At 41.4% G+C, this 26,759-nt stretch overlaps 1 protein-coding gene across 3 annotated transcripts; it reads left to right on the top strand.

The window, feature by feature from the left end:
- Positions 1-216: 216 nt before the first annotated feature.
- Positions 217-26,759, top strand: slc16a7 (solute carrier family 16 member 7). Of its 3 annotated transcripts, none has more exons than XM_005811409.2 (5): positions 217-1,104; positions 15,461-15,690; positions 20,218-20,361; positions 21,892-22,692; positions 22,804-26,759. In XM_005811409.2, the coding sequence occupies exons 2-5, from the start codon at positions 15,474-15,476 to the stop codon at positions 23,082-23,084; spliced, it is 1,443 nt and encodes a 480-aa protein (XP_005811466.1). In that variant the 5' UTR covers positions 217-1,104; positions 15,461-15,473; the 3' UTR covers positions 23,085-26,759. The 3 variants fall into 3 exon arrangements, with proteins under 3 accessions (XP_005811466.1, XP_023205999.1, XP_023206000.1); XM_023350231.1 differs by having other exon boundaries at positions 217-1,472; XM_023350232.1 differs by lacking the exon at positions 217-1,104 and adding an exon at positions 11,703-11,933.

Here is a 26,759-nt window from a genome sequence, read left to right as displayed (position 1 = left end):
TAAGGTCCAAAAGGAATTCAACACTTGATATGCAAGAAATTTCTGAAGAGTGCAAAGGTGTTTTTGTTGCTTGGAAATTCTCAAAAATTAAAATATGAAAATCTAAAAGGTGTGACATGACCTCTCCACTGTGAAACCTGGCGGTGGCAGCATCATGCTCCGTTCCATGTGGAGAAAAAATGAGAGATGTACAGATGTCTGTCAACAAGATATTTATTTATTTTATTCATTGTGCAGAGTTAGAAGCAACTTAGTTAGTCCAGATGTGACATTTAATATAAGTAGCGTAACTCTGGGGTAGCTGCACAGCTCAGGTGGGAAAACTAGCTCTATAAACATGTGGGGGGAAAAGAAAGCTGACACTTTCAAAGGAGGTCAGATGAGACCAAAAGAGATATTTCTGGCTTTTCTACAAAACTGTAGAGAAAACTGTGCAAAGTCCATTGAACATACATTCCTTATGGTGAAACATGGTAGTGGCGGCATCATGCTGTGGGCAACTTGTCTTGATTGAAGAAGATGGCTGCACTGAACATGTCTCTCTGACGTTCCACAGGGTGGCATTTTTCCTGTTACCATTATTATTTACTCAATTTATATTTACGTCATATCTAAATGACTTGTGTATATACATAGTTGATTTAATATTTTATAATATATGGTTGATCAACCATACATTATTTCCTTCCACTTCTACATTATGTACTACTTACTTTGTGTTTTGTCGTCATTAAATGCATTAAAGTTTGGGCTTATGATGTGAAGAAAATGCTGCTGTGCGGCTGCCTGGTCTGTGTTCTGCGATGCTCAGCAGCATGACGGAGGAATAATTAATAAGATGAGGATGAGGATATGATGGTGGAGCCGGTCTGAGCCGCCCTGATCTGCTCCAGTGCCCGGGGATCTCAGCGCAGCGCCGCCCTCCGCAGCGCGGTAGCACCTGCAGCTGCTCTGCGCCGGAGCTGGTGCTCAGCCACTCTCAGGAAACTCGAAGTCGCATCCACCCCGTTCCCGTCGGACACACACGCATCTTTCCGCGGCAAGGTCACGGAGCCCGGCAGGCAGCGCGTGAACACACACGGACGTCTACGTTTCATCTGAAAGGTAACCATGGGAGACCTCCGCGTGTCTCTGTCGGGGGGTCCTGGACATTATCAGTCGGTTTGTTTGAGGACGCTGGCACGCGCTACAGTTAACGCAGCTAGCGACCGGTTCCTGTGTGTCCTTGTTAGATGCCTGAAGACATTTTTTGTATGACGCGTTCAAGCGCCCGTGGAGAAAGGCGGACATCTGAGTGTCAAATGTTAGAATTTTAAAGTCTCCCCCTGTGTAGCTCGATACAGGCCATGGGAATTAAAGCTTGCTTCATCCGGTCTCTGTCCTTACATCAGCAGCGCCGTGTGATTAAGCTGCTACGCTCACGGAGGAATCACCGCCAGCAGCAGAATTTTATGCCTGTAGATAACCTCATGGTGAGTTTTTGTTCCTCTCCACAACAGGATGTGATGAAGACTAGTTTCCAAGCAGCAGGTTGGCTCGGGTTCAGGATGTGATATTTCTGCTTGGATGTAGTTCTGTTCTGGTTGAGCCGTCATACTGACCTTTAGGTGAAAGGTTACAGGTCGGTTTATAAAGCGGAATGTGGACTTAGCTTCTTGTTTTAAATTGACCTCTTTCAAAATGAGCGCGACGGAGCATCATGACATCACTCTTGTGAAGTTACTCAACAGCGGCCATAAGTTGTAAAATCAAGATATTTAAATATTTCTCTCCCATCTTTCTGAGTGTAGCATTTTATGTTTTATTCAGGCGTTGCATAATGACCAGGAGGTGAAGTGAATAATACTGATTATTTATTCTATATGATTTTGAGGGTTACACATTTAGCAGCATGTGGACGTTTTGTCCCTTTTGATAGGTTGAGGCATTTTTTCCTCTAATGGAATCTTTTCCACAACCAGTGCAGTTTTCTATAATTCCCCCTTTAAGGTAAAAACGGCTGTCCAGGTTAGAAATTTACCCCAGAAAAAGGCTTTGGAAAAAAAGTAGTTTATTTATTTATTCAGTAAGGGAGTTTGAAGCATGCCCAATTGGTTGGTTGGATTTTATTCATTACAGTGGAATGAATGCAGTGAATATCCATGAACTGGCATAAGTGGCCACAGCACCTCCCTTGGTCATAAGACAAAAGTCATAAGACTTATGACTTATGTCAACTCCAAGTAAATCCTTAAAGTAAAATTTTGAGATTTAAACTGTTATAGTTCTGAGATACATAAAAAACTATTACCGTAATTGATTAGTAACAGACTTCTGAGAAACCACTACTGTGTGTGTGTCCTCCTTTAACACATGTCTGTTCAAGTATTAAATATCTTTAAAGCAGGGGTGCCCAAACTCGGCCCTTAAGGGCCGGCATCCTGCACGTTTTAGTTCTCTCCCTGGTGATAGTTGCAACCTTTTCAGCACGTCAACGTACTTCTTCGGCCTTCTAATGAGCCATCATTGGATCCAGGTTCTTTAAACCAGGGAGAGAATTAAAACATGCAGGATGCCGGCCCTCGAGGACCCACTTTGGGCAATGTAACCCGGTATTATTAGGGAACACAACCAACCTCAAATAGCTAAAATCAGAGTCAATGTGAACATGCTTATAATTTTCTATTTTAATAGCTCAAACACCAAATATATGTTATTATGCATTTATGTGCACAGTGGAAACCCATTAACGCTACTGCAGAGCACAGCTAACATCCACGTTCTTTATCTCTGCTCTCTGAGTTTCAGCCGACAGTGACGACTAAGATGAATGACGTTCCTGGATTGACTGTGTTGCGAAAAGTGCGTCAAGCAACATTTTGCCTTGGTATTTTAGCTTTCCAAGCTACATTTTCTTTTGAATATTTTAGATATGCTCTATGGAAAGATCCATGAATAAGCTAATTTCCACAGAAAAATCTGGAAGTAGGGGAATCCAAGAGTGAACCGTGAATAGGTTCACTCTTGAATTAGGTGAACTCTTGAATAGGTTCACTCTCTGACGGCCCACTGCACACCTTCTCATAGACCTCGTGGTGGTTCTGTATTTAGATAATTCAGGTGCTGTGACATAATCTTTGGTTGTAACTCTGTTGCTGAAAGCTACACACTTTAAAGCTACACACTGAGTGAGATCTCAGTCTATACTCTGAAGAGGGTAAAGTTCCTGCTCACCTCCTGCTGACATGATGGTCTTATGTTTTGGACTGTACCATGGAAACGCTTGCCAACAAAGGAGCTTTGGTGACTGAAAGTTCCATTAAGAAAAACTTATAAAAAAAATGCCTTGGGTCATATTTTCAAAATTTATTTTAGTAGCAGGGAGTGGGGTAAGAAAAAATTGACCAGGGCCAAACTCACCCAGATGGCTGGACTTCTGAGCCAGAGCATCTCCAAACCGTTAGCTCTTCTGGGGTCTTCCAGGATTTGCAATGGTCAGTATCTATGCCATCCCTGGAAGGAGCGCTGGTGAATTGATGACATCATCAAGATTTGGAGATATACACGAGGAGCCAAGTCCAGTTCAGGGTGGTCATGTTGACTCCTGACCACTGAAAGCGCCAACTACAAGCATGGAAGCATCAGAACTGGACCATGTAGCAATGCAAGAAGATGACTTGTTCTGAGTAGCCATGTTTGCTTCAATCGTGTAGATGTCTGAAGATTGTATCGCTTACTTTTGGGTATATACAGTATGTTACTCAGATGAATTAGGTAGAAGGTGAGTCGGCAGAGGGAGTGCAGTGCTCTATGCTCCTCTAGGGAAACCTTTGGTCCTATCATCCATATAGATGTTACTTTGACATCTACCCTCTAGCTAAGTGATGTTTCAGACCATTTTGTGGCCTCTTAAACAGGGTGATGCATATTTCCTCAGAGCAAAGCTGCTTCTGGGATTCTAACAAGAACTTTGTCATACTGTCTTCACCTGCTTATTTCACAGACCTCTACCCAGTCAAGCATCTGTGGGATGTGTTGGACAAATAAGACAGCTCTACCTCCCATATCTCATTGTTAATATCATTGTCTTCTCTGTTGAATCTGCACACAAAGTGTAAAAACAACACTGAGAGGGTCTATAATGGAATACCATGCTGGCCAGATGCAGCCACTTCCTGTAGCCAAGCTGGAACCTTTACAGCTCATATTCACGTGTCCAATCCTGTTTTGAAGTTTCTCTTATATAAGGATCCGAAACAGTTCCGTTGATAATGTCTACATGTTGTGGCTTTCTGAAAAGCAGTGTCCTATTTCAACATCTGAGAAGGCTCATTAGACTTTATTTACAAAACCAGGTTTGATGGTGGTGGTTGGGGGTAAGATACTGCTGTCTAAGCTCTAGAGAATAGTGACATTTAATGACATTTACCTGAATGCATCTCAGGACAATAGTACTCGAAGAACAAAAATGGCTTTTGGTTGTGAGGGCAGTTGTACCAGAAGCCATTTTGTTCATCAGAAACTTTATCAATGTTTGATGCTCTTCTTGTGTAGTTAAAAGGAAGCAGTTCTTGTTGTATTTGACTATATAAAGGCTATCGTTTTTAGTTGTTTCCCGGGTGTATTGTCATTTGACTTATAGCAGCTTTGTTGGGCTGGATAACAACACTCAGTTACATTAGCAAACAGCACGCTTGGTGTATCCCAAGGTTCTACTTTAGTTCTTGCTTTTTTGTTATATCTGCTCACTCTTGGGTAAATTCATTGGACCTGGCATCACTACTAAACAGATGACATTTAGTTGTAAATCTTCTTTCTTAACTACACTTTACTGAAGTGCTTCGTCTCAGTCAAACAGTGAATGTCTGGTGTTTTTCTTCAGCTAAACAAAGAAAAAAGAAATACTTATCTTTCCGGAATAAAAAAAAATCATTTGGAACAACTGGCACTTTTCATTCCTGCTCTTGTCATTTGAAAATTATTATCAAAGTAAGCAGTTGTGCCTTTCTGCTTATTGCAAACCATTTTTCACAAAACGATAGTATAACCTCCATAAAACAGTAGCAGGTTGTTCGATATGCTGCTGCCAGACATCTGGCTAAATCATGCCTTCTCACATTTGAGTCTCACTGCTTACGGGTCTGCAAAGGCCTGTGCTTTATTTCTGAGTGCATTTTAAGATTCTTGTATTGACTTGGAGAGCTCTTAATGGGCAGGATGCAGAACTTCTACATGCGTCGCTTTATATCCACTTTTAGTCAACAGGTCTTGATTTAGTAACTACCGTATTTTCCGCACTATAAGGCGCACCACATTATAAGGCGCACCTTCAATGAATGGCCTGTTTTAAAACTTTTTTCATATATAAGGCTCACTGCATTATAAGGCGCATAGAATAGATGCTACAGTAGAGGCTGGGGTTACGTTATGCATTAAATGGAACTGCGCTAAAGGGAATGTCAACAAAATAGTCAGATAGGTCAGTCAAACTTTATTAATAGATTACAAACCAGCGTTCTGAAAACTCCGTTCATTCCCAAAATGAATAAACAGCTGTTTTATTATTTTCCCCGAGGTAAAGTAAGTGACGTGGTATTTTCGTGACACAGTTTATCTTTTAACAACAGCAAGGTATAACATATATTGGAGGGGAACTTTTCCTCGATTCAATAAACACGTAAAAAACAGTCTGATACTGTTACAGTAAATCAAACATTAGTGCAATCACAATATATATCCACTTCCGCACCATTGATTGGTTCATGTTAAATTCTCTGGCTGCTGCTCTATTCCCATGTTCTACTGCGTCACTGATCGCCTTGAGCTTAAACTCTGTGTCGTAAGCGTGTCTCTTAATAGGAGCCATTTTGGGGTCTTTACACAAAACCCAGCGTGCACCACGCGCTTCTTCTTCTACGGGGAAAAATGAAGTCAGCGGCTGCTTACCGTAGTTGCGAGACCTGTTGTGGCTCAATATTGGTCCATATATAAGGCGCACCGGATTATAAGGCGCACTGTCGACGTTTGAGAATTTTGAAGGTTTTTAGGTGCGCCTTATAGTATGGAAAATACGGTAATTGCCCTTTTTTTTTGACAGAAACCCATTTTTGATTTTTGTGTAAATTTTTCGTTATTTTCAATCTCAATCTGTCAGCTGAAATTGAGTCACACGTTGTTTGTGGTGCCAAACACGAATAGACGTAGTCTTGGCGGCTAACCACATCTCATCATTTCTCCCATGTAAAACATGAACTAAGGATAGGAACAGACTGATATTACTCTGATGTTAATGAATACATATCAGGCTGCGTTCACACTGCAGCCTGAAGTGACCCAATTCTGATTTCTTTTTTTTTTTAACATAATTCGACCTATTTCTGATCTTTTCATGACAGTCTGAACACTGAGCACTTCTTTTTAGGGCGGTTGGGAGAACACTGAGACCGCTGACGCTACTGCGCCCTCTACTGCGCATGTGGGGCATCTGTGACATCAAGAGTCACAGAGGCCGAAAACTTCTGACGTCAGGAGTCACAGAGGCTGAAGACTTCTGACGTCAGGAGTCTCAGAGGCTGAAAACTTCTGTGTGGTCAGGAGTCACAGAGGCTGAAAACTTCTGACGTGAGGAGTCACAGATGCTGAAGACTTCTGACGTCAGGAGTCACAGAGGCTGAAGACTTCTGACGTCAGGAGTCACAGAGGCTGAAAACTTCTGTGATGTCAGGAGTCACAGAGGCTGAAAACTTCTGACGTCAGGAGTCACAGAGACTGAAAACTTCTGACGTGAGGAGTCACAGAGGCTGAAAACTTCTGTGACGTCAGGAGTCACAGAGGCTCAAAACTTCTGTGACGTCAGGAGTCACAGAGGCTGAAAACTTCTGTGACGTCAGGAGTCACAGAGGCTGAAAACTTCTGTGACGTCAGGAGTCACAGAGGCTGAAAACTTCTGTGACGTCAGGAGTCACAGAGGCTGAATACTTCTGTGACGTCAGGAGTCACAGAGGCTGAATACTTCTGACACGTCAGGAGTCACAGAGGCTGAAAACTTCTGTGACGTCAGGAGTCACAGAGGCTGAAAACTTCTGTGACGTCAGGAGTCACAGAGGCTGAAAACTTCTGTGACGTCAGGAGTCACAGAGGCTGAATACTTCTGTGACGTCAGGAGTCACAGAGGCTGAATACTTCTGACACGTCAGGAGTCACAGAGGCTGAAAACGTCTGTGACGTCAGGAGTCACAGAGACTGAAAACTTCTGTGACGTCAGGAGTCACAGAGGCTGAATACTTCTGTGACGTCAGGAGTCACAGAGGCTGAATACTTCTGACACGTCAGGAGTCTCAGAGGCTGAAAACGTCTGTGACGTCAGGAGTCACAGAGACTGAAAACTTCTGTGACGTCAGGAGTCACAGAGGCTGAATACTTCTGACACGTCAGGAGTCACAGAGGCTGAAAACGTCTGTGACGTCAGGAGTCACAGAGGCTGAAAACTTCTGACGTCAGGAGGGAGTCACAGAGGCTGAAAACGTCTGTGACGTCAGGAGTCACAGAGGCTGAATACTTCTGTGACGTCAGGAGTCACAGAGGCTGAATACTTCTGACACGTCAGGAGTCTCAGAGGCTGAAAACTTCTGTGTGGTCAGGAGTCTCAGAGGCTGAAAACTTCTGACGTCAGGAGTCACAGAGGCTGAATACTTCTGACGTCAGGAGTCACAGAGGCTGAAAACTTCTGACGTCAGGAGTCACAGAGGCTGAAAACTTCTGATGTCAGGAGTCACAGAGGCTGAAAACTTCTGACGTCAGGAGTCACAGAGGCTGAAAACTTCTGTGACGTCAGGAGTCACATAGGCTGAAAACTTCTGACGTCAGGAGTCACAGAGGCTGAATACTTCTGACGCAGCTTAAACTCTGCGTCGTAAGCGTCTCTTAATAGGAGCCATTTTGGGGTCTTTACACAAAACCCATCATGCACCGCGCGCTTCTTCTTCTACGGGGGACAATGAAGTCAGCGGCTGCTTACTGTAGTTGCGAGACCTGTTGTGGCTCAATATTGGTCCATATATAAGGCGCACCGGATTATAAGGCGCACTGTTGGCGTTTGAGAATTTTGAAGGTTTTTAGATGCGCCTTATAGTGCGGAAAATACGGTATTTGTTTAGTATGAGGTACTTAGTGGTGTTTATATTATGAAAGATTCTCTATAAATAAGGTTTTAGTTACTAACTTACAGCGGTAGAAACATCTCAATCCTCTGACCTTCTCCATGAGGTCAGAGAGGTGTGGCAGTAAGAAAGCCCTGGATTGGCTGCTGAACGTAGGTGTTGGCAGCCCACATGGAACAACTGAAGGGGACCTTTCCATTCCAGGCTCTTGTTCAGGAATTAGCTCATGAACTTCACAGTGCAGAGGCTGAACAGTTAGCAGAACGGCTGTTATCACCTGAATGTATTTAACAGACAGAAGCTTTCAGAAGGAGCTGCTGTCTGTCTGTCTGCCCGTCCTGCTGCGCTCTCCAACCAAGGTCAAGTGTATTTACCTGAACCATGGTGACGAACAGGCCGTTGTGTTTACTGTAAATGGTCTGTGCTTCAGTCCAACCTTCAGAGTCCATAATTATGTTAATCATGAACTCTTTGTCAAACAAAATGAGTGCTATTACACTGAGGTAACCTTAGAGCTAAGCTTGCCTTGCCATAACTTTATGTCCCAGCATGAGACTCAGTTGAAGAGGGGTGGGGTGTGGTGGTCACGCTGGAACCCGCTGAGCCCTAGGGGTCGGGTTACCGCTTTGTCAAGCCTGTTTATCAGGCTGCTGTTCAACTGAAGTGCTGAAAGTCTAATTTTTTGTAACGTTCTGGTTAGAAGACGACGCTTATTCAGGCTTTTTGTTGGAAAGAGATGGCTCCAGGTTGTTCAGAGTTTTTTCCCCTAATTTTGTACAAACCTGTGGCACCATGGCACTCATGTCCTCCCTGTGTGGTTTACAACTGTTTTCTGTATCTGTTCAGTCTTTCTGATGCTGTTGTAATGATATTAGATATAACTGAATTTGTTTGATTGGACGATTCGCTCAGCTTCTGTCCTTGTGCTTCACTTGGGTCAATTTTAGCGCGTGTTGGACTGTCTGAGATTTCAGGATACATTAAATGATGATGCTCAGTGTCTAACAAATGCATTTGTATGATGATTACAAATTCTTTGGGGCATGTGACTGATCTAAGTTTGTACACTGACTGGAACATTCTAGCACATGCTACAGCCAAACCATCACATTGTAGTTCAGCTGCTGCTGGAAGGTGAACCTCCACCCTAGTTCTAATCATTTATCAGCCTCTGACCAGTTTCCTGGCTTTATTGCACTGGATTTAGCTGACCAACTGCCTTGCTGTGGGTAGCTTCCACTGAAGAGGAGCTCTCCACAGCAGGATGCGTAGAGTTAAGTTCCTGGCACACTTGTTTATGTTTTTTTTTTCTTTTTTGCAATTGTTGTGTTTTCTATTAAATAAGAAGCACAATTAAAATAACAAATGAATAAGTTCGCTCACGAGATAAGTCATTAAAAGACACGCCTCACCATCATCCTGCAACAACTACTTCCTCTCTTCTTCCTGGTTTGCGTCGGTAGCAACATCAGGTTGTTGACCACGTGTCTCGTAGGATGTGAAAAAAGTGTCTCCGTTGTAGTGTTGCGAAAAAAAAAACCCAAATCTGATATAGCCAAAAAAAATAAAAATAAAAACCCACCTCATTTTAGCGGCAAAACATTTATTAAAAAATTATTTTATTTTTTTAAGTTGATGTATTTCCATTAAGCAGTTTTATTTTTGAAATGTCAAATTGCACAGTTCAATGACTAGTGAGAATAAATTCAACCGCTCACTGTTTTGCTTTTCAAGACCAGAATCACCATATGAAAGTGGCAAATTTATTTCATCCTGAAAGGTGGTGTGCTCTTAGAAATAGCCAAATAGATTTTTAAAAATTGTTATAATCACACGTACATGTCATTAAAAGCAAAATACCCACTTTTTAAGAAAAAAAGGTCATATTTTTAGATGTTGTCTAGAAGAAACGGAGTGAGGAGAGTCACAGTGAGCCCCTTTATTCCTTACAAGATATAAAACTGGTGAGAACAAGAAAACTTTCTTGTTTTAACCAGATACCACTTCTGAATTGATTTCCAAGCTCCTACGGTAAAACGCTTCCATAGTTTTCAACTTTTAGAGACTGGATCACATTTTTAGCTCAGTTTGTGTCAGTTTAAATCATCTGATTTAATCCAATGCCTTGAAACTTTATAAACCCACAAGAACTCTGTCAGAACCATCCAGTGAAGGACACAGCAGAGATGGCCTCTATTGAATGTGGCTGTTAGAAGCAACATTAGGATGTGTTGACATTGCAATGACAGAAGAGTGACTTTGTTTTGCTTGACTTCCTCTGCACTCAATTGGCTCATTATGAACACGTCCTGTAAAGCCACACTGTTCCCTTTTTAAACTCTACCCGATGCTCTTTTTATGGTCATTCTATTTGGAGCTTCATATTCAAACCCATCAACTTAAGCTGCTTATAGATTACAAGAAACCGGCATGCATTGTCGTTGCGTTCAGTCCAAACCGGCATCTCCGCCGAGAGCTGCTGTCTGTAATCTGATTAGCATGGATTAGATCCTCTGTGTGGAGCTGTAGAAAAAAAAGCTTAATCTCTAACTTTGATTAAAACAGAAATACAAGGGACTGATACTCCAAATTACATTTCCCAACACAAACTCGGCTGAGGCACAATCTTTTCCCCAGCTATGAAGTCATGCTCCCAGTAAAGCCATTTAAAGCTGTTAAAATTCTCACTCTACAGTTCAAGAAAACTCATAGTATGGTTAGTAACAGTTCTAAATTGCTCTTAGGTACTGGTCTCATGTCTTAGTCCTGTGATGGATCCAGATCCAGACCCCTGTAACTGCTGGACTGACCTGCCACGACTTCAAACACGGGCATAGAAAATGGATTTAAGTTTGAATTATTGATGCATTCGTTTTATGGTACAAAGTAGAAGCTGCCGGGAACTAAAAGTCTTAAAGGAAGAGTTTAACTGCTGAAAACAGTGACAGAGGACACAGATATGGGAAGTGCGGAAACCCCTACTGTATCAAATTGATATAGGAATAACAGAAAGTTGGCCATTCTAATGTAAAAACAGCTTCCAGTCCAGGGTGGGGGGGGCACGGCTGACTCTGTGCCGCTGGGCCTGGGCTAAATCCTTGGATTGGCTCCTCAAGCAGGGTTACCTGCTTTCGAAAAGGTAGCTATGTAGCTTTTTATTTTATTTTTTTTCACATTATTTAATCAATCACTCAATCAAATTTTATTTGTGCAGCACATTTCAGCAACAAGTCATTTCAAAGTGCTTTGCATCATAAAAATACAATGTCATAGAAGTGCTTTCTTTACACATCGGCTTGTACTAATGGTCACCCAGTCATCTAAATATGCATATTTATTCATTTATTTCAGTCCAAATCTCCCTTTATTGAGACAAAGCAAATCGTATTTGGCAAAGTCATCCCAGTGTGTGTTCAGATAACTGCTGCTTTATATAGTCCGACCTGGTTTTATTACAACCTGAGCAGATTAGAGCAGAGAGCAGGAAGCAGAGCAGCCTGCTCTCTCTAACATCATTGGCGTGAGTCATTCAGTCAGTCATCCTGCCGGTTCTGTTTGAGCCGGCTGCTTTCAGGTACACACACTCCACCTCTTACCAGGCCACACATTTCACTCTGCTCTCAATCTAGGGAATTTAATGGCGAGAGATGAGAAGAAGATAAATCAGTGAATAGTTGTTTAGTGAGTTCACTTTGGACATGTTTAACCAGATATTTGGAACCAAAGTGGGTCTGAGTGGCTAAACAGTTTTCCTTCATGCCAGACAGCAGAGCACGATAGAAGTAGTTTATAAAGGTAAGTCAAATTTTGAGAAACTTCAGATTTTTTTCTGCTTTGTCTTTGATTTTATTGTATATTTCTAATTTAAATGATAAAAAAGCAAATGAACAGGTTGAAGTTACGTAGTTATGTCTTCATATTGCTCCATTTGACTACAGTTAAATATCCTAGTAAATTAGAACATCATCATAAAGTTTTGTTTATTGCTGCCGTTTGATTCAAAACCTCAAAATTTCCATGGATTCATTACACAGAGTCAGAATTCGTGATTATTTCTGTTCATGTTTATGGTTATTGCTGACATGAAAATGAATGAAACCCAACATTTTGTTTCTCAGGTCAGCAAAAAAAAAACTATTTTTTGTCACAAAGCGTTTTATTCTGGAATACAAAATCATGACCTGATGGCTGTCCAATCACTGACTCACTCCAAGCTTTGAAAATGCATTTGAGCGCTGTGTCCAGTCATATCAATGGAAGGTTAAATGGGAGGAAAAAAGTAGATAGTTTTAGTTCTCATGTGGAATGTGAAGTAAATTTAAGAATTTGGGGGAGATATGTAAACTGTAGACTGGACTGTTGATAAACAGACATATATACCCAATATTACCTTTGGTAAATTCCCACCTTTAAAATGCTCAGACATGATGCTGCTCGTGTTTAGTTAAAACACGTCAAACTGGCTTTACTCAGGTTTGCGTGTCATCTTACTATGCAAGATGACACTCTTGCATAGAGTGTAAGAGTGTCTCTATGCACTCTATGCATAGACTGCATAGAGTCTTACTATGCAAACACTCAAACTGGCCAATTACTTGTAAAGCAAAGCGGTCTGCTGGCATTTTAACCTAATTACAATCCATAGCGACAGCTGACTGATAAAGAATGAAAACCTGAAAATATTTGCCATTATCTTCACAGTTTGCAATGCGTCTGTGAACAGGTTGTTGGTAATGAAGGTGCGTTTGTTCAGAAACACCCCACTTGACCCGATTTTACCTTTCTGTCACCTGACCCCTCCCCCCTACGTAGTAATGTTTCCATTATCTCCTGTTGAGGGAGGTGTTCAAGGGGAGCTGGGGGCGGGGCCTGGTCTCTCAGGTACGTTGAGTTCAAGCAAACACACACACGGTGTGGTGGTGTGTGTGCGTGAGCGTCAGTGTGTGTTTGTGTACCTTTTGTGCACCCGGACATGGAGCTCCGGAATGTGACTGTCACACCTGAATGACTTGAAACATAGAAGCTTTTATTGTCACATGGATGTGTGTGTACGGTAAACACAGCTTCAGGCCTGACTGTAATAATCAGGGACATTTTCCTATAAACACACTTTGGCTCAAGTTATTCTACATGGTAACTGTAGCAAGTGATAGGGCTGCTGAATGAGGGTCGTCTTAGTCTCGTTAATTGATCTGGCTCAAGTCCATCAATAATTAAGCTACAGGACCAATTATTTTACTTAATAAGGGCGGTATCCTATGGCAGTGGTCCCCAACCCCCAGACCGTGGACCGGTACCGGTCCGTGGAACAATTGGTACCGGGCCACACGAAATAATTAAATATTTCCGTTTTATGTATTATTTCAGTCTGGAGGATCTTTTATTTTGAAAATCATTTAACCGGATTCTCTCGGTTACGTCTTGCGCGCCAACATTGAGCCACAAGCAGCAAAATGAGTAATGAGTAAACAAATGTCTTTGGAAAGTTTCTTTGCAAAGGGGAAAAGGCCCAGAGACAAGAGGATGTATTTATCCAGGCAGGTGATTCCCACAGTCCAATATGGCGACCATCTCGTTAATGAGGCAATGAAGCTTCGAACTGCTTTGCTCCTTAGAGACCATGAATACCCTGTGCATCACTTCGGGAGTCACTGGTTCCCTTCACTCCCAGACGGGAGCGTCTCGTTGCAGAGCAACAAGCGCGGGGCTCCCATTCATTTGTCTTTATCATGACTTAAAAATTTAATGAAAATAAAATGTTCGTTTTTTTGTGGCGCATCTGTATCTTATTTTGAAGGGATATGTAAATGTTACCATAGCGACCAGAGTCAGGGAGCGTTAGCGGTGGTCGAGACGAGACGAGAAGAATGCTACCGTGAGTTTTAAGTCTGGTTCACACAGCACGATTTAAGGATTGTCGGCCGATTTTCCAAACCTCTGTGACCACACGCGACACGAGCCGATAAAAGTCCAACAGGTTCGACCGGTTCGTGTGTCCAGCCACACGGCAGGAGCAACACGCCACACACGAACCGATTCCACTCACGAACATCCCGATTCCTGGGGAAAATCCCGTAAAACCCCCAACATACCATACGCGAATTTAGAGTAACAAACATGTCCGACGATGTAGAAGCAGCGGTGATAGTTTGTGGACTCATTTTAAGCGATAAAAGACGTAACAAAAAGAAAAAACGTTGGATAAAAGTCGGCGGGAGCAGCCGCTCTATGCACTAAACCGGCGACAATCTTAGAACTCGGAACGTTCTAAGATGTTCATTAGGGAAAAACTGGGGCAAAAAAATTGAACATTGTGTCACGTGACCTCCTCCCCACCCGTCCCCCCGGGCCGCAGTAGAATTGCCAAGCCTTGACCGGTCCGCGGTGATAAAAAGGTTGGGGACCACTCTCTTATGGGAAACTTTACAGAAATTCATTCAATGTATGGTTCTTGAAAATTGGATTTCTTTTTAGAATCTGTCATGACGTCATGGAAGGCTCTTATTTTAACAAGTTAAATTGGCAGACCTGCAATTATCCCTAATATTTAACATGCTAGTAATCCCTGATATATGGTCACGGGTTAATTAGTTGGAAAAAAACAGTGGGATTCCAGAGGAAGAGTTTTATTGGTCAGATAAAGGTGTAATAAGAGGTGTGTAGCCTGTTAGGCCTCACCTTGGTGCAAAGATGATCATTCTGTCTGCCACACTGCCGGAGAGGAAACGTAAAAAAAAACCCCAAAATAAAATATGAACTTCCTAAGCGCCATTCATGTTCCTTGCCTCTGATTGGCTGCATGCCCAACATAGGATAGTAAGAAGACTGTAGATAATAGCGTCTGTGGTAGCTTCCAGTGTGCATATTTATGCATATAAAGGCATATCAGGTGTTAGAACTATAAAAATAGACAGTGTTTTTAAAGGGAGTTTTCACAGATTGTAGTTGCGTGCAGCTACGGTTCTTTAAAGTACTGTCGTATGTTTTGGGGAAGCTACAAGAATTAATTTGTTTCAAAAGCTTACTGAGCTCTACAGCAGAAAAAGACAAATGATTGCTTTAAATAATATTGTTTGACACGTTTTGGCATTCAGCTAAATAAACAGGTTTTGATTATAACAGCGTAATAAACATGGCATGTTTTCACGAGCTCAGGAACTTCAACTGTGAAATAAAAGACTGTTTCAGCTCGTGATGAAGGGCATGTCAAAAGGCTCGGTCAGAACAATGAAAGGTGCAAATTTATGAAAAACAATCCACAAAACTACAGTTTTCTACCCACTGATCTTTCTTTTCCTTGTTTTTTTTATCTGTTGCTACAGTGAAGACTCAGAGATGCCAGTCCCCACCTCAGGTGCTGCTGCCGTGCCCCCACCGGACGGTGGGTGGGGGTGGGCGGTGGTGCTGGGATCCTTCATCTCCATCGGATTCTCCTACGCCTTCCCCAAAGCCATCACTGTCTTCTTCAAAGACATCCAGATCATCTTCGATGCGTCCTACAGCCAGGTGGCGTGGATCTCCTCCATCATGCTAGCTGTCATGTATGCAGCAGGTAAGCAGTCCTGAAAGCGATTTAGCAAAAGATAATCTAGGTCAGTTTTTCCCAAAGTGTGGGGAAGTCATATTTCCTCCCAGATTAGTTTAGCTTAATTAGCATATTTCATTAAGCTAAGCTAATGATTAGCAAAATAATTTGGTATCCACACATTCGACAAGTTCAAACTTTAATATGTTTTTAAAGACAAAGAGTAAATGGCGTTAAATTTATGTCGTCTTACTAACCAAAAAAACTGATTTTAGATGATCAGAATCAGCTTTATATGCTTGTATGAGGCAAAGAATATTTGACTTCAGATCTACTTTTGCTCTCAATGAAGACAATTAAAATATAAACAAATACATAAACGTTTTTTGTAATTAGGTATATATACATTGCTTTTGACAAAAGAAGCTAGTGTTTGTAAGGAGCGCTTTGTAGCACCGTCCTGGAGGTAAAAGTCCAAACAGTTTGTGTCCAGCATGTGTGGGATCTGCAGAGATGTTAGCTGCCCCTTTTCCGACCCTAGACCTGAACAAGTCAATTTTGGCAGGAACTAAAAAGATGGAAGTGACAGTCACAACTAGAGTTCAGACCTGGTGGTTTTTACAATATTAATTACAAGTTTCAATCACAATCAGACACGTTAGTTAATCCCTGATCCAGGGATTAATTAAACCCTGCTAAATAGCTGGGTAAGGCAGCCAATCGGACGACGGGTGACTGAAATTCATATTAGAATCCTCTGACTGGTGGGAATTGATCGTGAGGCGGACACGCATATTGGTCTGCGTTCAGCAGATCGCTCACCCAGGCCCACCCTGGCTGCCATCTGCCCACGCTGTAATCCTCCAATCAGAGCCTCTGCTGCTGCCGCCATCTGTGCCAGTCAGGAACAAGCGTGATGAGCCTCGATGGTCGGACACAGCAGAACAAAGAGACATTTAGTATATCTTAAAAATTATGTTGACGATGCAATGCAGGCTATATTTGTTGTTGTTGTTTTTTTTATTTTCTAATCCAGACTTTCTGGAGGGATCCACAGTGGACATGATGGCTACAAACTGGAGGGAATGTGTTTGATTGTACATCATGGGCAGTATTCACTAGCTTAAACTCGGAAGCTGTGAGAAAACGCTCCAACGCCGACAAGGTTGGCTGCTTGTTGCTCATTATCGGCCTGCCTCTAACAGACTGCAGCGGGGGAATAGCTGTGGATAAGTGGTCAGATCCCGACTCACAGATCTCCTTTTTAAAGCTTTCCACAGACTGAATGTCATTATCATGTGTTGACTCCGTCAATATGTGCAGGTACTAAGTGAGTGGCTCTTGTTACTCACTCATTCATATTGATTGGACTCATCAGCTATTCATTAAACACCTGCTCGCTTGTCCTGCCTATTACACCGGCGATTCCATCACTCTGAATGTTTAACACCTTTCTAATTCCCCTGCAGCTGCTTTTTGTGTGCTGTTTACACAGCGGCACCATTACCGGAAGGCTAGCTGGTAATGAGCCAAACAGCAGACACCCACAGGTAATAATCCAGTCCTTCCAAATGGCCGAAAAGACCTTCTAGTTTATTAGCACTGCCCCGTGCTAACCTTGCCTACAACATGCAAAACTAAGAGTCAGCTGCACAAACGAAACAGCCTTGATAGATACTGGACGAGTTATATTTTCACAATTCTTTATTTGTGTCAGGAAGATAAAAATATTCAAGTAAATTAAATGAGATGTTAGATTTAAGAATTTTTAGGAATGGTGTCTATCTCCAGTGGTCATTGGATGAGAGGTGGAGGATCCCCATCGCACCCTTTAAAGTGACTGACCCAATTTAACAGAGGTCCAACCAGGTAGTGGCAGTAGTCTTACAATGACTGGAATATGTGATTGTAGTTTAAAGACCACTGTGTGTGGACGACCACTGGTTCATCGGTATTCCTGGCTACCAGGACAGCATGAAGACAAAAAACACTCCAACAAGTCAGAGAAACATTTATTGAAAAGTATAAGTCAGGGGATGGATAGAAAAAATGTTTTTGTTCAATTGTCATTATTTTGTGGAAATCAGTTTGCACTGTTTTGGTCAAAAATAAAAGTTTTGTTGATCATGACTGATTTCTAAGAGAAATAGAAAAAAAAGTTGAGTAAGTATGAAGGGATTTGTGGACAAAAAGTCCATAAAAGCACCAAAAATTGTATTGCATCAGCGTCTCTCGAAAGAAAACAGACAAGTCTAAGATATAACTGTATTTTGTCATTTAGTTTTTTTATGATCACAATATTTCTTTATCTTGTTTTTCAAACTTTGATGTTTAAAACAGCAGAATTTTCACAGAAACATTATGCTTTTGTCAATCCAATGACATCATTTCTAAATAATAAATCATCGTTTTTTCAAACATTTACTTTTTACTCTTAATTTCTTAGACGGTTACTTCTTACTTTAACTTCAGTGAAAACATGTTAAAGTATTTCTCCTCTCACTGGAGAACCGTTTATGGGAACCCTACCCACCTCTGTGGCCCCTGAGACGAAAACTTTTCATAGACACGGTTCATGTTATGAGTGTAAAATGCTTTAGGTCAAATATAGCCAGAGGTAGAAACTTTGCCTATCTGATGCCACAGCTGGAAGCGATAATTCCACTCTTCAGTTCCAGAACTCTAAAGCGCCAACAAAATTCAAAATGACTCCCTTGACTTCTGGAATCAGCCACGTGGTTTTCCTCCTCGTTTCCTGCAAGCCATGTATGCAGACTGACTAAAGTCTTACCTCTTCAGGATTTGTTGCTCAGTTGCCCAACTGGTTATGTAGATGACCTGTCAAACAAAGTGACTTTTAAACAAAACGCGTCAGTGGAATGAGGCGTGGTAACACTGACGGTTATAAAATTAGCAGTCGGAAACTACAGACAGAAACTCTCGCAGCTATCTGGCCTAGTTAAAACATGTAGTATGCCGTGACGTGTTTGATCTTTGAAGTGATTGCACCACTGCAGGAATGTGATTAAGATCAGCATGGTGCATTTGTTGTTAGAACCAGTGTGTTGCATTCACTTTCAGTTATGGAAAATCTAAAGACAGTACATTTAAAGCCAGCAGCTGCCTGATAGAAACCAACATATCAACTCCCTTTAACAGGAATCCCATTTTCTAAATGTGCACTTAGACTCTAATTTATTACTTGTTAACATAAATAGCATATCAGCAACTTAACATATTTAAGCATCTAGATGTGGTGAAGTAATACTCAAGTTTACGCTAATGTTGGAAAAACACAATTTTGCAATTGTTGTGTTTTCATTAAATATGAAACGCAATTATTGTAACATGTGAATAAGTTTGTTCACTTAAAAAACATGCTGTGCCATCACCCTCTTACCACTTCCTGTCGTCTTCCTCTTTGTGGTTTTCACTGGTGGTAACATCCTCTTGTTGATCATGTGACTCGTGTGATGTGGAAAAAGTGTTTCTATTGCAGTTTTGCAAAATAAACAAATTTTGATTCAACCAAAAAAAAAACCATTGCATTCTAACACCAAAACCTTTTATTGAAAAATTATTTTTTTCAAAATTGTCACCCTTCAATAAAGCAAATTTATTTTCAAAATGTCAAATCGTGGAATTATAGTCAATGGAAACTCACCTAATGACACATGGTGATGGTCTAACAGGACCATGATGGTTTTCTGTTCACCACTACTCATGAAATGTGTAGAAGTGCTCTATACCGAGACAAACCGGCCGGTACAGTGGAGGTCCTTGGATAGTTCTGGGTTTTGGTCCACCGAGAGATGAAGTCAACCTCTTTTTGGAAAACGCTGGTCGTCTCCGGGCCAGAAACGGTGTAATCAGCCGAGTTCTCATCATGGCCAATTTCAGGTCCCCCCCGAGAATACAAATGGTAATGAGGGTAGCTTTCCTCAAGGTCGGGACGAGATTCCTGAAGAGTGAGTTCAGCGATGACTCAGAGTCGTCTGTGGTTTTTATGATGAACTGCTAGAAATATAACTCATCTTCCAGGTGGCAGCAAAAATATTAGGCTAAGAAAGTGCCACCAAAAAAAACAACTTTTCATGCTCAGGTTACCATTCATGCACTCAAAAGTTTAGAAAACTCCAGTACTAAAAACTGCGTAGCCTTTATTATTGTAAATAAATCAATGAAGCTCTCATTTATCTCCCTCTTTATAATAATAATAAGAGAAATATTTTGATTCTGACAATGATTGAAAACATTCGTCAGCCAAGTTAGTCTTATGTAAAAATGTAAAGCTAACGCAACAAAGAGACGTAGAAACGGGTCTGATTGGTTGTTCAGTTTGTTGGAGTTCATCTGACAGGATGTTGTTGTTGTGAGTCAGCTAACATGTCCCTCTAATGCTGACAGAGTAATTACACACGGCTGCTCAGCGCTCACAGATTTGAGGCGATAATATGAAAAGGTCGCTGGCAGCAGACTTTGCTTGTTGTTTCCAGTCTTCAGATTAAATCCTTCAGCCTTCGCCTCTGTGGGTTTTCTGTTTATTCGCTGCAGGTCCCGTCAGCAGCATACTGGTCAACACCTACGGCTGCAGACCCATCGTCATGATGGGCGGCTGCCTTTGTTCCCTGGGCATGATCTCAGCGTCCTTCTGCACCAACGTGATGCAGCTTTACTTCTGCATTGGTGTCATCGGAGGTAAGCCTATCCACTTCAGGAAGTCCATGTTGAGACGGTGGGATTAGCCTCCACCTCGCCAAGGAGAAGTTAAGATAAAACTGGTGTAGCAAGAAGCATGTTTACATCGTTTAATCTGTTTGGTCATTGTACTGCACTTTATTTTTAGATTAGATGGTTTTGTCTTCCAACTTTCTATTATGGACGCCTGGCAAATTATAATATTAGACTGAATTGCTGAACTTATTACTCGAAAACAGCTGAAGATATAAATAAAAGTCTAATATTGAGACAGTACAACAAGATAAAGTTCAGCTTATGGCATTTAAAGTTGGTGTAGGAGCTAGCATCCATTAGCAGAGTACTGAACGGGTTGATAACAGCTGACTCCACTCTTCACTATATAGTGAGAAACGTATGTTATTAAACAAATAAAATCACCAAAAACACATTTTAGTAAAGAGCTACAAAAATATCTAGGAATGTGAGCCTCTCTGGTGCTAAATGCTAACATTAGCCAGCAGATGCTTAGCAGTGGGTCTGTTTAGACAGCTTTTCTTTTGCTTAACGTGTTTGGTGCATAATTAGTTGCATCCTTTCTAACACGTTAGATAATGTAATTGCTGTTTTTCAACGTTTTGGATAATTACATGTAGAGCAAAACTTAGCACTTAGCAACCTCTACATTCAGCTATGCTAGCATTTTTCAACCCTGCTCCTCTGGACAAACTGAGCAGCATGTTGTAGATGGTTCCCTGCTCCAGCACGCCTGTTTTCAGTTGATGGTGAATTAACAGGCTTTTGTTGAATTTCAGTCATCTGTGTTTTTTTAAAGCAGGAAAACCTGTAAAACTGAGGACCAGGGCTGGGAAACCCTGTTCTAGCATAATTTATTTACTTACTGTGAAATGTACAGTATTTTTAAAAAAATACTGTTTTAAATAAAAAAAAAGTATTTGAAAAAAGGAACTTTAATAATAATCATAATATAACTTTAAAATGATCCCAACATAATGTGTGTAGGTTAAAAATAAAGGCAGCTTCAATCTTTCATATGCTAAAATGTTTGTGTGATAACTAGTTGTATTCATTCTATCAAAAAGAAATTATTTATAATCCTATTTGATGTTTCCATGACACAAACAATCTTTAATATGTAATTTAACTGACTTATCATAGTGTGATGATGCAGCCAAATGATAGACGTTACTGTGGCGTGTATTTATACTATTAAAAACAAGAAACTACTGTATTTTGAAAACTCAAATGCATTCAGTGTCATGGTTACATTTTGAAACTGAAATAGAAACGGTTACCAGTTTTTGACAGAAACTACATATGAAATCAGATGATCTTTAGAATATAAGTTCTTGATTACATCACTTTACATATTATTTGTTTTATTTAAAAGGAATGTACTTATCTTCATCAAATGAAAAGTTCAACAGTAATTTAGAAGAAAGTAATGATACTCTGCGTATGTTACTTTCTTAACTTGGTTTCTTGAGGACTAATCATTGCTCAATGTCCTTTTTATGTCCATCTTCGCAGGACTTGGACTGGCCTTCAACCTGCAGCCAGCGTTGACGATGATAGGCAAATATTTCTTTAAGAAGCGCCCTATTGCTAATGGGTTAGCGATGGCAGGCAGCCCTGTCTTCCTCAGCACTCTGGCGCCTCTCAACCAGTACCTCTTTAACCAGTTTGGATGGAGAGGCAGCTTCCTCATCCTGGGCGGGCTGCTGTTGAACTGCTGCGTGGCCGGCTCCCTCATGAGGCCGCTCGGACCGCCGCCCGGCAAGGTCAAGAAGGACGAGGCGCTGGCCGCCGTCACCACTACGACTGAAAAGCGCAGCCTCTGGCAAATAGTCAACAAGTACCTGGACCTGACGCTGTTCAAGCACCGGGGCTTCCTCATCTACCTGTCAGGCAACGTCATAATGTTCCTGGGTTTCTTTGCACCCATTGTCTTCCTCGCCGCCTATGCCAAAGACATGGGTGTGGATGAATACTCTGCTGCCTTCCTGCTCTCAATCTTGGCTTTCGTGGACATGTTTGCCAGACCCTCCATGGGGCTGCTGGCCAACTCACGATGGGTTCGCCCCAAGATCCAGTATTTTTTCAGTTTCGCTGTGCTGTACAATGGGGTGTGCCATATCCTTTGCCCACTAGTGGAAAACTACACTGGCCTGGTGGTGTATGCAGTATTCTTTGGCTTTGCTTTTGGCATGGTAAGCTCAGTGCTGTTTGAGACGTTGATGGACCTGGTTGGAGCTCCGAGGTTCTCCAGCGCTGTGGGACTCACAACAATTATAGAGTGCTGCCCTGTTCTCATTGGTCCACCATTAGCAGGTAGTTTTTCTGTCTTTGAGCACGTTTTGTTTGTTTGTTTGTTTTAAATGTCCTATTGACTTGATGACCTCAGTTGCATGCAGCTCAACCATCTTTTGCTTTCTCTTTCAGGGAAACTTGTTGACGTCACCAAAAATTACAAGTACATGTATTTCTGTTGTGGTGGTGTTGTCATCCTGGCGAGTATTTGGCTTTTCATTGGAAACTTCATTAACTACAGACTCTTGGAGCGTGAGCGCAAGCAGGGGGAGATGTACAAACAAACTGAGACGGAAGATCCCGACCGAGTTCGGGATGAGAAGGAGGCTTACGGTGCGGCCCAGGCCACCGAAGACCTGACTGACCAAAACCAAAAAGAAGTAGAGCCCATGCAAAGAGAGACTAATATTTAAAACCGTTATGCACTGCCAAATCTTGACCTTTCACCCCAGCTGCAGCCGTGCAACACCTTCAAGTATAAATCAACCGAGCTCCAAGCCAAGAGTTGCCTCTCACTGTACAACCACACTCTGGTTGGGGCGCTCCTCAGTACTTCTCTGAAAATAACTGCCAAAGCAACCGTTGTGTTGTAGGGAAGGTGAGGTACAGTATCTGTTTATAACAGCGCGCTAGCTGTGACTACAACTGTAATAATAAGGCGGTAAACATAAGGAACTTACAGACAAAACTTCCTATCTTTTCCCTGACACTCTCATTCTAGATAAGCACGATCTCTCTGGGACACTGCAGATATGCTGCTGATTTTAATGTACGTAAGGTACATCCACTGGAGTGTTTTCTTATTCATGAAATAAACAAATGACTTTGATTCACTTTGACTGAATTGAAACTACACCAGGTTCAAACATCCAAAAGCTGCATCAGTCTGTTATTCTGGGTTCACCTGGTTTCCAATATGAAGAAAATATGAGCGAGATGCATTCCCCAGTTTAAAGACCCTTCAGAAATTCCATTAGTGTTCTAATTAAATCAATCAAACATAGATCCAGTTGTGAAAAAATACATTGGGTGCATTCACATCAGCCTTTTGTAGTTTGCTTTAATCAAAGTCTACTTTGTCTAGAAAGTCCGGTTCATTAGGTGAGGTGTGACTGCATAAAGTTCAAAACGTTGAACTCGGGGTCTCGTGTGTCAGTGATGATTTCTCAATCAGTAATTTCTGTGAAAACAAATTTCACAACACATAACAGCTTCACCTAGCATCAAACCATTTGATGGTACTGGTGGTACACAACTCCTTTATCCATGAAGATGCCAAAAGCCTCTGCACTGAAAGCGACCTTCTACAAAAAAACGTACAAAATACACAACGAGGAAGTAACTTACTGTAGTTTCCTGTATCACTGCTGCAAAAGTGAACATGTTGTGTTGGCAACGCAACCAACATAGGCCACGTCACATGACAGATATCAGGACACGTATATGCATCTTAGACTCCAAGTCATGAAAACAGACACTTCTGAGTTGACTTAAATTTGCATCTTGAAACGTCAATACTTGACTTAGACTCTAGATCTTGGACTCTTTATTTCATGTAATAATGCATGAAAATAAGCTGTTGAATGTAATGTTTGATTTGTGCTTGACACATCCTAGAGGTCCGCAAGGCGCAGGGCGTTCAAATTGTGTCATTTCAATAGCCACGCCCCCTCTACGTATTGTCAGTGCAGACAAAAGTTTCGACACCAGCCACCCCGGAAACTTAGTAACCACGGAGAGTTCCACGAAAAACATGGTGGACAAGAAAGAGCGCCTCCTGGTGGCGGTTCAAAAAGACAGACATCTTAATGATTCGAACCATAATGACAATAATACCATGGTGTCGCCAAGGTGCTAATAACAACAGTGTTTTTAATAGGTGCCCTACACTGCCTCCTACAGTCTGGGAGAATATTGGCAACAGTCGTGATGAGAATAACCAAGAATAAATACTGCAGAAATTGGAGCAGTCTGATTCCACCTGGAAATCATTTGAGTTAATGATTTACTCTGTGGTTTACGGTTGTGTATTAAAAATTGTTTGTCATATTAACATCACAAAATGAAGATCTGAAGGAACATTAATATCGCGGCATACTTACGTTTTTGTTTTGTGCTGGAAACAGAAGCGACACATTTTTTAACGTTTTCTTCGCCTTTTGTCTTCACCATGAGAAAGTGCCTTTCTCATGGCACTTTTATTGCCAAAAAAAGTGGGTGGAAAAAACGACAAAGCAAAAAATGGCAATTGGTATCAGAGACAAAATTAGCTAAAGTAGTTTTCTCCTTTTTTTTGTATTTTGATGGGGTAAACGTTGACAGTGTTGCCACCTACTGGCCTGGCATGGGTATTTCACAATTTGTCTAGGAATACTGCTTTGGATACGGATTTGTTTTTCTTCAACCAATATAAAAAGGGTTCAACAGAATAAAACTTACTCCGACTGGGTCCCCCAGTTACTATAATCGACTTTTATAAAACCCGAACAGATGTGGTCACAGCTGGTGATGCTGGTATCCATATATTACTCTGTCCTCCTGAGCACTGTAAAGCTGTGTTGTAAAACCTGTGCAAACCTTTGATCAAGTCATAAAAAATGCTGCATTAACCATCTTGGGTACAACAGTTCCACTCTCATATCAAGTATGCTGCACTAAATGTCAAATTGCCACACTTCAACCCCTGACATTGTTTTAAAATTGCTGCAATTCACTGAATTTAATTACGGTTGAATGTAATTTCCTCTGTGGGCCTTAATAAGGTATTAATGACCAAAACCCCGTCTGCAAATTGGGGGCCGTCTACAGGCAGAGCCCATGAGCAATACACTCTCTCTCATATTAATGCAAATATACAGGGAAATGTGTTTCTAGTGGCAGTCCAGTCTGTGATGCATTGCCTTAAATTTAAATGCAGTGTAACGATTGCAGGGTCGTCGTACCGTTAATAGTGGACAGAACAATATGAAGACGACAAACTTTGTGTTAAATGTGAGACATTTTATTCCTGCTGCGATAAAGAGAGAAACTCACATCTGTTCCATTTGTCTCCTAACATATCTGCGTTGGAATGTGAAAGCTTTAAGTGATTGTGTTCTGTGTCTCGTTGTTTCAGTAACTGACTAACCATTTCCATTCCTGAATGTTAAATGTGTTGCAGACTTCTTCTACTAACTGGGAATTGTAATCCAGCCATGTGTAGTGTATGGTGTGCACATACAGACATGCAGCATGCTTTCCTTTGCTTTTCAGTGACAATCGTGGAAATGCGTCTCACTGCCCAGGGCGCCATTCTGCCGAGGGGCAGCACAAGAAAAGCACTAGCTGCGTTTCCATTACAAATGTGCGCAAAATGTTGTCAGTATTCTGCTAATGTCGAAAAGACACAATTTTGGAATTGAGGTGTTTCTATTAAATAAGAAACACAATTAAAATCACACGAATAAGTCTGTTTATACAATAAGTAATCAAAAACATGCCATGAACTACTTCCTGTTGCTTTCTTCTTCATAGTTTGCACCAGTGGTAACATCCAGTTGATGATCATGTGACTTGTGTCATGTAAACAAAGTGTTTCCATCGCAGTTTTGCAAAATGAACCAGTTTCAATACTTCCAAAAGAAAAATTACCTCAACTTTGTATTGAGAAACTAGAGTTTTTTCATAATTGGTGTGTTTCCATTAAGCAAATTTATTTTCAAAAAGTCAAATTGCACAATTATATGGTCATTGTAAACGCAGCTAGTGTCAGTTGTGCCCACATGTTTCCCATTCCTTAACTGCATGTTCAATTTTGTATTGATCACTGAATAACCACTGTAAGTATGACAATAGGCCACAGGTGGCTAATAATTCCAGCTATAATTCAGATTTGAAACCAACCTGAAGGGCTGTTTTGGTGTTGCTAAGTATTGGATCCTCTCTAGGTCAAAGTTTTAACTCACCAAACCTGAACTGGATTGTTTTACCCTAAATATAGAAAACATTACTTTTGTGAATTCTCAGACTGTGGGCTGTGGGTTGGGTCAGGATTTCAGGGTCCGCCCAGGACACCAGTCATGCAAGAACCACCAAAGATGTTACATGCA

This window comes from Xiphophorus maculatus, chromosome 17 (genome assembly GCF_002775205.1).
Source record: "Xiphophorus maculatus strain JP 163 A chromosome 17, X_maculatus-5.0-male, whole genome shotgun sequence".
Lineage (NCBI taxonomy): Eukaryota > Metazoa > Chordata > Actinopteri > Cyprinodontiformes > Poeciliidae > Xiphophorus > Xiphophorus maculatus.
This window is presented reverse-complemented; position numbering and strand designations above follow the sequence as displayed.

What these genes read in the sequence shown, in the direction of transcription:
- slc16a7 (XM_005811409.2), top strand. Translation starts at nt 15,474, where the DNA reads ATGCCAGTCCCCACCTCAGGTGCTGCTGCCGTGCCCCCACCGGACGGT. An exon ending in AGCTGTCATGTATGCAGCAG is followed by an intron (nt 15,691 to 20,217) that starts GTAAGCAGTCCT and finishes TATTCGCTGCAG; the next exon opens with GTCCCGTCAGCAGCATACTG. An exon ending in CATTGGTCCACCATTAGCAG is followed by an intron (nt 22,693 to 22,803) that starts GTAGTTTTTCTG and finishes TTTCTCTTTCAG; the next exon opens with GGAAACTTGTTGACGTCACC.